This window comes from Brassica napus, chromosome A10 (assembly GCF_020379485.1).
Source record: "Brassica napus cultivar Da-Ae chromosome A10, Da-Ae, whole genome shotgun sequence".
Taxonomy (NCBI): Eukaryota; Viridiplantae; Streptophyta; class Magnoliopsida; order Brassicales; family Brassicaceae; genus Brassica; species Brassica napus.
The window spans coordinates 14439709-14451767 of record NC_063443.1 but is presented as its reverse complement, the minus strand read 5'-3'; the positions used below and the strand labels follow the sequence as shown (position 1 = coordinate 14451767).

General features: G+C 34.0%; 1 protein-coding gene across 1 annotated transcript; it reads left to right on the top strand.

The window, feature by feature from the left end:
* The first annotated feature begins 9042 nt into the window (after positions 1 to 9042).
* LOC106387802 (serine/threonine-protein kinase PBL27-like) lies at positions 9043 to 11982 on the top strand. Its single transcript, XM_013827724.3, has 5 exons — positions 9043 to 9473; positions 9882 to 10081; positions 10173 to 10362; positions 10498 to 10889; positions 10994 to 11982. The coding sequence occupies exons 1-5, from the start codon at positions 9347 to 9349 to the stop codon at positions 11633 to 11635; spliced, it is 1551 nt and encodes a 516-aa protein (XP_013683178.1). The 5' UTR covers positions 9043 to 9346; the 3' UTR covers positions 11636 to 11982.
* The last annotated feature ends 77 nt before the right edge of the window (positions 11983 to 12059 follow it).

The window sequence follows — 12059 nt, the reverse complement described above, 5'->3', positions numbered from 1 at the left end:
TAAGAAAATAAATCTCTTTTTCAATTATAAAAGAGAGATGCTCAGAATACTTTTTTACACATGTTCGTTTATTGGTGTATTTACCTATCTATATAACGACGTGGAGGAATGAGATTGGTCCAAAAAAGAAAGTTTGAGATTGATAAAGACGAACTTGGCGTCAGCACAAAAAATGCTTAAATCCGCGACCGAGAAACGCGTGTTCCCACAAACGATTCCGAATCATATTCCTTCTTTTATTTCTTACCCCCATACTAAATTTTCGACTTTTTCTAATAAGGAAGAAAAAAACTGCAAATTGTATAAAACCTATTGCTGGCTACAGAGTAATCCCAAAGGGCAAGCTAGGTAGATAAAATACACTGTTCGAATCATGCAGAATTTCAAACAAATGTTCCTACAGAACTTAATTATTTTGATGCACAACGAAAATAACTAACTTTTTCACCTTATGATCATATATATTTGTCCTCTTCTATCGTTCCACATCCGCTGCATATATATGGAGGTAACATAACAAGCGTCGTGCCATATTTGTCCTTATGATTCAACCCTATATATACACCATGAATGCGGCTTTGCACTTTTGAATTAACTCCAGCATTGCTTCCTAGAACTATCTGTTTCTTTGCGTTTAGATTATTGTTTGCGTTTTAATAATATTATACAGTAATATATATATATATATATATATATTTTTTTTGGAAACGCAAAAAAAAGAATCAGTAAATTGGCTTCCATCCGCTCTTTCTGCGTCTTGACTTCCATCTCCTCTGTCCCCTGAATGTTTTTATTTTATTTCATGTTGTGGGCAACTCTCTCTTTATTATACCATATCCTTTTACAAACATCATTGTATATGGCCTTTGCTTAAAGAAAGAACAATCTTAGAAGGCCTTGTCAAAACTGCTCGGTAAAAGATAACGGCCCGTACGACCCAACAAGTGTATATAGATTGCACTTGAAAAATTAATATCATAGGAAATACGATACATTCCCCTGCCTGCAATCTTATAAGACACAACACACATGTATTCGTTGAGTTTCTCGGACGGTTTGAGGCGCATATGCCCCCCCCCCCCCCCCCCCACCCACAAAACGTGACCATTCGAAATGTTTGTAAGCTACTTGATTGACTTTAAAGATCCCAAAATTCACCTTCAACAATATCACACATAGATATTGTTATTGAAAACTGGAATAACCAGTGTTCAACTAGACTAATGTGAATGTATCTGTTTTGGTGGTTTGATATTGCATTGTCATGAACAGTGGAATCATTAAATTAAGCGAACCCCTCCATACCATTAGTAATGGGTTACGTGTAACGTAACAATACGCTTGAATTAATTCGGTCCCGTTTCCTTTTTAATATCTTACGTGATATTTAGGAAACTCTTTATTTTATGTGTGTATGCCCGACCAAGTTCTTTCAAGAAAGGAAAGAAAAAATATGAGTAAATAATTCTGTCGACATATTAATTAAGACAGCTCAATACATAATCACATTTAGTGATGTACGGTAGTGTAGTAATAGTCTGATAAATTTGGTCACTAGACTAGGTTTGATCATATTCACATTATGTAAAAGAGGAGAATTATAGTTTATTTTTTTTCTAACGAATATAACTATAATATATATATTCTCTCCGTTTCACAGATATATACTTTAGTGTTTTCACACATATTAAAAAAAATACTTTACTGAATGTATTGTTTCCTATGATTTCAATTTTCAATAAATTTTAACTAATAATAATTTAATAAAATCAATTTTTTTTTAAAAGTCACTTTTTTCATAGAAAATACCAAAAAGTATATTATGAAATAATTTTTTTTTCTAAAACATTTAACTTAATGAAACGGAAAGACTACTATTTAACAGTTTTTTTATTTTTTTGGACTGCCAGTTATTAAACAATCTAGGGATGAATTCTTCTATATTAATGAATTTATCAGACTAACGTATGTTTATTAGGCTAATGACCATTAAACTGAGCAAAAAAAAAAAAATACAAATCCAACTACCGAATCTGTATTAAACTGTACAACTGATGAATAGAAAGCTTTTTTAATGTCCAAGTAAAATTAAGCACACGTTAACGAGTTTTGGTTAACAATCATTGACTGCACTTACTTATTCCACGTGTCATGTGATGAGAGGATCGACGGTGGTTCGTTTATAAAATGGGGCGTCCTCTTGATCACTTAACGAGTCCATAATGCTTCTCCGACAACAGAGGCAATTATCCACAACGCTCATGTGCATTGTCTGTTACGAAACTCTTATTAGCTGTTAAACAGCCAAATGGAGAATATGATGTGCCGAGAAGCAGCTGAATGACGATCATTCCCCCCACGCGGCTTAGCAATATTGTTACTTAATCCGGTTCGCAGTCATTGGTTCAAAATCAATTGTTTATTTTTAATAGGAAATTTATACTGTTACATGTCTTCAATGATTTTATTAATTTTAGTTAATTATAGATTACGTATTCGTTGCGAAGAGTGGCACTGCCACATGCAATTCTTTTTTTATGATGCATTGCCATACATACAATATAACTTGACATCCAGAGCAATATATATTTCATTCTTTATACAGATTTGTCACTCAGAGAATACGGTTGTTGACTCTGAAAAGAACAAAGTTTAATGGACCAAAATAAATTAAAAGAAAGAGAATTATAAGTGTGTATATGAAATTCGCATTGCCTAAAAAGCCTTTAACCGGAGGAAATAGATTAAAGGGATGTTATTCTTCTAATATATAGCGTGAGCTTAGTGATATGATTTAACAATTTTTGTATAAGTATTATTAATCTATATGATATATGTCGGTGACGTTATGTAAATATTGAAAAAAGGTGTTCGAAAACGACAAGCTTGTTGGTTAAAATATTTGTCAATGACTCAATGTTTTCTACCTTCAAAGTCTGATTTGTTGGGTTTGACTATCACACTAATATTTTTTTTTTGTCGACTTCTTTTTTGTTCTTTTTTGTTGACGACTACAACACTAATATCCTACTATATAAAAGGGGCTAAATCTCTGGTTCCTAAGCCCTACCACATGGGCAAAAAAATTGTGAGCCAATCAATATGCCATGTCACTACTTCACACTACCGTTCTGGACTTTAATCCAATGAATTAAAAATAGAGTTTTATCATTTTCACTCTCGGGCTGGCCCAAATCACTCAGTCGCTCAAGTCTAAAAAAACCTAAATTCACTCCCCCGTAACTCTAACCCTAATCGATATCTCCCTCAGAACCCAGCCCCCCCCCCCCCCCCGGTAACCTAATCGATATCTCTCGATATCTCCCTCATCGAACCCAGCCTCCCGGTAACCTGATCGACCTCTCCCTCATCGATTCACTTTCTCTCCCCCAACTCCTTCCGCATAACGCCTCCGATGATAGTGATAGCACTTGAATCGTCTGCAATAAATCCTCCATTCAAGAAGACTATTGACCCTCCACACAGTATGGAAATTATCTCTTCGATGAAAGGCCCAGGATCATCCGTCTTTTAAGCTCCGACCCGATCTGAATCTCGCCAGTGAGGTGAAATCCGAGACTTTTCGGAAGAGCCAATCGCCCAAAACGCGTGCAGCAGAGTAGGAGGAGGAAAGCGCTGGTGGCAGAGGAGAAGAGGAAGATGAAGGCGGTGAAGAAAATGGAAAAAGACATTGAAGAGGGTAGAGAGAATAGAACGAAGAGAGTATTAATGGAAAGGGGAGAGTGGGACAGGGGTTTCTCCATAAAGTAGGACTTTCCATTACTAATACTCTTTTGCAATTTTTTTCCTTTTTATCTTTTATATAAGAATATATTATTTCCATAAATAAATGATTTCTCCAATATCAAATAAATATTCATTTTGTTTGCAGTTATGACATTCTAGATTTGCTCAGAAATATCTATCAACATTTAGGACATGAGATCTGTGATTCAATTCTTTGATCACTAACTCAATAGGCTTTGCAAATCTTCAATGGCTTCGTACAAAGAAGTTTTTTTGGTACCATAATTGAAAAATCTCAGTTCGTCTCTATGTATTACATTTAAGTTTGGTCAAAACGCCTAAAGCAGCTGCAACTCTAAAGTGAAAATTTTATATCATTACCAAAAGCCAGCCTTTATTCTATTAGCAAAAGGTGACCATACAAAACAAAAAAAATGAAATTTAAAATCTCATTTAAAGTTACAAAAAAAAAATACAAAAGTTACAGCACTTAAAGTTAGCATTCCAAAGCAAGTAAATGTTATTAACAAAAAGTCAAGAATCTAGACGGGTACCACCCGAGCAAAAATAATGAATTTAAAAAATTAAATTTTAGTTGAACATAAAAAGTTAATAAATATATATATAACATTTTCTATCGTATTTAATATTGAAAAATTTTCTATGGTAGTCCTAAAAAGTTATTTTTACAGATATAGCACACAAGTGTCAAAATGTCCAAAATAAATTTCATTAAAAAGGTAAAAAATTATTATATTTATATGTTTAAATAATCTAGACTATTGGTAGATTGAGTTTATGATTTAAAATATGATAAATTAAATATTAAAAAATAACTTTTAAAATAATTACAAAATAAATTTTGGATTTCGAAAAAAAAATTTTAAACAAAAATTCGAAAAGAAAAATTTATAAAGACTGTCTTTTCAAACAATTTTTTCAAACACAAAATTTCTAAAACTTATTATATTTTTAAAAAACCTAAATAAAATAAAATTAGATGATCAAAATTTAAAAGTTTAGATTCTTCAATGAATTTGTTATATGTATTCTATTATTTTATATATATACTGATTAACATTATCATGATTTGTAATTATTTTAAAAATTATTTTTTTAATATTTGTAAAAGCTTTTTGAGGAGGTATTTTGTTCTTATATGTATTGATGTATGTTGTAAGCTTTTACAAAAATTTAAATTATCTGTATTGCATTTAAGTAATGATTAAAATAATAAATATTATACTACAATATTATTTCATATAGTTTAATTTAAGCGAATAGATAAACTGAATAATTATTTATGACAATAATATTTTCAGATATTTTTAATTTATAAATAATCTATTTTAAACACGATAAAAATATCAAGTTAAAATATATATTTATAATAAGATAATATACAATAAAGTAAATGTAAAATTTTTATTAAAAAAATGATAAAAATATCAATTATATGAAACTAATATCATCCTCATAATGCCATAAAAAGTGCAACTTCAATTTATTATCATTATCATGGATTTTTTTCACCTTGAATAGCAACCGCCTATGGTGATCATTACAGATTTAGTCTTTTTTACGTAATACATCACACCCATTAATTCTAAACTTCTGATATATTTATATTGGATTGTCTTGCACAAGACAACCATGAAAGACCAATAAAATAAAACAAAAAAACGTTAAAACCCACATAGCAATAGTTAGAAGCCTAAAAAATACGCTCTCCGTTTTCTAATATAAATCGTTTTAGAACTATGCACATAGATAAAGAAAATCATTAATTGTTTATATTTTAAACAAAAATATTATAATTATTTACGTAACCATAATTCAACCTATTAATTATTAATAAATTTTACATAGAAAATTGAAAGAAACATATAATTTGAAACAAAAAAAGTTCTCAAAAACAACTTATATTAAAAAAAAATAGAAGAAATAATAGACAAGAAGTAACCACTTAATTTTGAGATAAACATCCAACAAACAAAAATTAAGAAGATATAAAGATACGACCCACAAAATAAAATAATAATTATGCGACTAAAAAAAATCATATTCTGCGCGTAGCGCGGACCGATCCTAGTACATTTAAACGTTGATAATTTTAGATATGTACAGTAGTAAATTATAAGACGAGGAAGAGTCATAAATAAGCTGGATGAATAAATGTGGCCCAAATGTGACTCGTGAGTCAACTTGTTTGATGTTTCTTTTAGGCCGGCATTTTAAACTAGACCTTTTCCTTTTCTAGAAAACTCGCTTTATAATTTGAAATAAACAAAAAAAATAGAGCTCGTAATCATATTTAAAGTTGATAGACGTTAAAATTTGACCTAACGACTTCTTTTTTTCCATCTGTGTATTATTATTTAATAGACAAAACCCATAAGCAAAGCCCATACAAAAACCGACGGAACAAATCCAAGGCCCAACCGAAAAAAAACTAACAAACAAAAGTAAAACATAAAAGGCAAAGCCCAAAAAACGAAAGCCCACCACCGATTCACTCAAACACGTTGAAAAACACGTGTTAGAACTTCAACAACGAGGCCAACACGCGTCGTCATCTACCATCGTCTTCTCCACCACCGGAGAAACACGAAACGTTCACCGGAATCTCGCCGGGAAACACGTGCAGCTTCCCATGTCTTCATCGACCGAAATAAACTTCACCTCGAAACCACCAGAATCACCTGGAACCACCACGACGAAAAAAAACCTCCAACGACTATGTTGGAAGGTAGGAGAAATCCATCGTCTCCAACACAAATCCTTGTGCTCGTTTTTCAAAGAGCTTCAATCGACCTAAATTGAGATCTCATCTAGAAGCTGAACCACCGAGCACAAAACCGAAACTTCTACCCCTTTGGATCTGAACCGTAAACCATTCAAAACCACAACCCCGGTACCAGCCGACATCACCAGAGTGAAAGTGAGTCGCCGGAATCAACAAGCCAGCCATATCTGTTGTGGGAACCAATATATGCCGGAACCAAAGTCCGAACCTCGGGAAACCTTCACCGGAATTAGAAACCGGTGAGATAAAGGGATCAAATTCTCTTGCTCTCTCTCTGAAAGAAACTGATCATGTTGTTCAGAAAAACAAAAGAGAGATCAAGCTTTCTCATCATCTTCTCCGTGAAGGATTTTTTGATAGAAAACGGAGAAGAGAGAGAAAACTACCTAACGATTTATTTCAAAGACGACAATGTTATACGTTTTTTTGAGAAAGAATTTTGTTATACTTCTTATGTCAATAATATAGGGGTTATTATCTGTAATCAGCTATTAAACAATAAATTTACTAACCGAAATTTATGAATACACAAAAACAAGTAATAATTCTAATACATTTATTTAAGTATAAATACTCTTTGTCTAATATAGTTTCTGGCTTTTAACAAACAAATGATTACACATAACAAAGCTCTATTATATGACCAAATATCAATTAATGTTTGTTCTGTTTTCTTCTACCTCATTAACACTGAAGATTATGTGAATTTTGAATCAGTTATGTTTGTTATGTGAACTTTGAATCAGTTCACATAGTCCATCGATATATTGATACTATAAGCTACACCAGTTTGGTTGTAGTTAACTTGTAGAGTATAAGTTATCATTAACTATGCTCATAGTGGTAATTTGATGGTAAGAGGAAACTTTGGAACATAGTGTAAACTTGTATATATGTGTTGGATTCGATTTTTAACTTAAACAAAATTGCTAGTTTTTGACTAGACAAAATTGAAACTATGCCTTATAATTCATTTAGCAAATCAAGACCTGAATCACTTGTCAGACTAATCTCTAATGGCATTAGTTGGAGTTCGGTCCATGCATTCCTAGTTTACAAAGAAACTCATACGCATATATACTGCATTACGTAAATAATTTGGATTTTAAAAAGAAACTGCAATACTTATAAACTAATCGTAAACGTACAAAACATTATATATATAATCAAGTGGTATTTGGAAAATATACTACATATTTTTTTAAACACAAATATACTACATATTACAAGTATACTTTTGAAGGATAAAGATAAAAGAAGGCGTGGGCTTGAGAATATTGCTCACAAAGCGTGAAGGCATATCCTAGATATGGGACCTACTTTCCGACCATGATGATTCGTCTTTCTCTCGCGACGCCGTTAATTTAGTGTACTAATCTAACTTAAAGAAGATTGTGTGTTTGTTTAAAGACAAATTAATAAATCGACTTAACACAGCTGTTTGCATATAGTATCTTCAGGAAACGGAATTATTAAGGGTTATATAAGTTAAATTCAGTAGCTATGTAATATGTATGCTACAGAGTGAAGCCAATAAACATAAAATATATAACTATTTATAAGCTAGGATTCACACCCTTCATTTTTAGCATTTGTTTTTACCAAATGATTCCCAAGCTGTATGTAATTAGATAAAAGATAAGATGGTAATATTAAGTTATTCTGTAATTGATGAAGATAATGAACGCAACGTTTATATACTATCTCAATAAACCATTTGTAAACAAAAAAAAAATCAATTATTATAGCAATTGTCAACCGATAGTAAACCGTATAGTTATAGAAACTATATCGATTTCGGCTGAAGATATCATCAACACACAGAAGAGAACAAAATCGTGTAAAATGAACTCTTAACCATTTTAATCAACATACGCATGCACAAACGAGACAAAACAAAGAACAATTAAACAATCACACCAAATACATATGGATATTACTATATTTGTATATACATATAATATTTTTGTTGTTAAATAAAATATAATATTCCTTAGTGACCAACTATATCCGTCCATTAAAAGTTCTATACATTTAAAATTTATGATACATTCTGACCAAAACAAATTCAAGATAATAATTTACATTTATACATCTATTCTAAGATATTAATAACTTAATGTCAAGAATTAAATAGTCTAATGCGTTTGAACAGTATCCACTATAATACGGTGGTTGATGTTTAAAATGTTAAATTGTGATCTACACTGTTTAATTAGTATTGTGTTTATATATCTAACTATTCTCATAACACATATTTCATCTTCATCAGCATTATTTTTCAAAGGTATTAAATTACACTGTACAAACTAAAAAAGGTTAAGCAGATAGGAAATTTGAATTACGTAACCATTAATCTCAAATTTAAACGGATAATGATTCCCTCTAATTTCATCTTTAACTTTAATAAAAAGATTATCCCTTCGATAATTAATTAAATGTCAAATCGTTTTGTAATAGAAATTTCATGTCTTTTAAATTTTTGTTTTGTTTCTAATTGTTCCTTTACCTTCCCCTTCCTCCTCTTCTCGCTAGCACCCACATAAAAAAAAAAAGTTTCCTCGATTAGTTGATCTGCTGCTGGTCTCAAAATCTCTCTCCAAAGATCTCGAGTTAGAGAGAGAGAGATGCATTGAAAAAAAGGCAGAGACTTTTCCTGTTTCGTGTCACAGTAAAAGGAACCTCGAGATGTGTTGAGAGCTTATCATTGTTGGGATTCTCCGGTTGATTGATTTTGTCGGTAGGGTACTCTTTTGTTTTAATTTGAATTCTCGAGGGACTTCAGCTTCGGAGATGAGTGGGTGTTTGCCTTGCTTTGGATCTTCGGCTAAAGACGCTGCCTCTAAAGATTCTGTGAAGAAAGAAGCTTCAGCTAAAGCTAAAGACGCCTCTGTTACTCAGTCTCACCATGTCAGCTTAGGTGACTACTTTTTTTCATTACATAGCTTCGGGATCTGTTGAGTTTTCGTGTCTTAGATCGATTTAAGCTTCTGGGTTCTCATAAAGTTTGTACCTTTGGTAATTAACGAGTCTGTGGACTCTGTTTCATGAGATCTGATGTGTTTTATGAGCTTTGGTTATAGCTGTGATACAATTTAGCCCCAAATTACAGTTTTTGTTTTGCTCTCTATACATGGAATGTAATTAAGAGATGCCACAGTAGATTGCAACAAACAAGGAATGATAAAAATGTTAGCTTTAGGTTTCCAGATATATTGTGTTCAAAAAAAAAAAGGTTTCCAGATATAAAGAGAGTTCTAAATAAGGATATGCTATCTACTTGTAGAAATGAAGACATGTGAAAGTCTAATACTTTCTTTATTTGTAGACAAATCAAAATCTAAAGGAGGTTCTGAACAAAAGAAGGAGCTAACCGCTCCAAAGGAAGGGCCAACAGCTCACATCGCTGCACAAACGTTTACCTTCCGTGAGTTAGCTGCCGCCACTAAGAATTTTCGACCGGATTGTCTACTTGGAGAAGGAGGTTTCGGACGTGTTTACAAGGGTCGTCTAGAGACCACAGGACAGGTGAAAGTTCTTGAAACTCAATCAACACAAACATCCTTTTATTCTCTCATAAATCAAACTCAAAGTTTGTCTCATTTTGATGTTTTTGCAGATAGTAGCTGTTAAACAGCTGGACCGAAACGGTCTACAAGGAAACAGAGAGTTTCTTGTAGAGGTTCTTATGCTGAGCCTTCTCCATCATACCAATCTTGTGAATTTGATTGGTTATTGCGCTGATGGTGACCAACGTCTTCTTGTCTACGAGTATATGCCACTAGGATCGTTGGAAGATCATCTACACGGTAAGAAAATCAATACTTTTTACTTTGTACTCGAAACTACCATATATAGAAACTACTGCGTTGTATAGTGATATATTAGGAAAGTTTTTCTTCTATGCGGTGCATGTGGAAATGTAGAACTTTTGTTTGTTTCAGATCTTCCACCGGATAAAGAGCCTCTAGACTGGAACACGAGAATGACAATAGCAGCAGGAGCAGCCAAGGGACTGGAGTATTTGCATGACAAGGCTAACCCTCCTGTGATCTACAGAGACTTGAAGTCATCTAATATCCTTCTCGGCGATGGCTATCACCCAAAGTTATCTGATTTCGGGTTAGCTAAGTTAGGTCCTGTTGGGGACAAAACACACGTCTCAACACGTGTGATGGGCACATATGGCTATTGTGCACCTGAATACGCTATGACAGGGCAGCTCACGTTGAAGTCTGATGTCTATAGCTTTGGAGTTGTGTTTTTGGAGCTTATCACTGGTCGGAAAGCTATTGATAACGCTCGAGCACACGGAGAGCACAACCTCGTCGCATGGGTACGTTTAAAAATCTCAACTTTGCATCAACAAAGTAGAAAGTCTCAACCTTTTGCATTCTGATATGATAGTTAACGCTTTTGGACCGTTGCTTGGTTACACAGGCTAGGCCGTTGTTCAAAGATCGTAGGAAGTTTCCAAAGATGGCAGATCCATCACTGCAAGGGAGGTATCCAATGCGAGGTCTGTATCAAGCGCTTGCTGTTGCAGCAATGTGTCTGCAGGAACAAGCAGCGACAAGACCACTAATCGGCGACGTGGTGACAGCTCTAACGTACCTAGCTTCTCAAACGTTTGATCCTAACGCGGCAAGCAGTCAAAACAGTAGAAGCGGTGGTGGCGGGCCGCCGTTTATCAGGACGAGAGATGAAAGGAGAAGCATGGGAGATGGGAGTAGCTTGGATAGTCCTGCGGAGACACGCAGCAGGTTAGGGTCACCAGCGACGCACAAGAACTCTCCAGACTACAGAAGAAGGGATATGGTGAGGGAGGTGAATGCAGGATCAGAGGCAGGGAGCGAGAATGGAGGAGGGTCAGGGAGGAAATGGGGGTTGAGCGATGTGGAAGGGACAGAGTCACAGAGAGGGAGTCCAGCGAGTGTTGGGAGGGGAACGAGAGGGACTCCAAGGAACCGTGATTTGGATAGAGAGAGGGCTGTGGCGGAGGCAAAGGTGTGGGGAGAGAATTGGAGGGAGAGGAAAAGAGGTATCAATGGACCTGGCAGCTTTGATAGTTCAAATGATTAAAAAAGCTTTGTATGTTTGAAAAGGGTTAGATAAATTGTCTTTATGGGAAGAGGCGAAGGAAGAGAGGGTTCTTATGAAACATTTGTTGAGTCTGGTCGGGTCGGTCAGTTGTCGGATTTGATGTCTGAGTCAGAAGAGAGGCTCTTCAATATCGTGGTTGAAGCTCAAGAACATGATGCGAATGATGAGAGATTGGGCAACTAGGAGGGGATGAAAAAGGTTGTTTTTTCAAGTCGTTTTTGGTTTCTTTTTTAAACGGGTTGTTGTATATGTAATATGGGAGGGAGAATTTGAGTCGATTCTGATGTTGTACTATTTTTACTGTATCATGTGTTCTGTTCTGTCTATCGATTCGAGTCTACCAAAAGAAAAAAAAAAAGAAAAAGAAGTCTTGCCAGCTTCTAAGTTCTTCCATGGTGCTAAA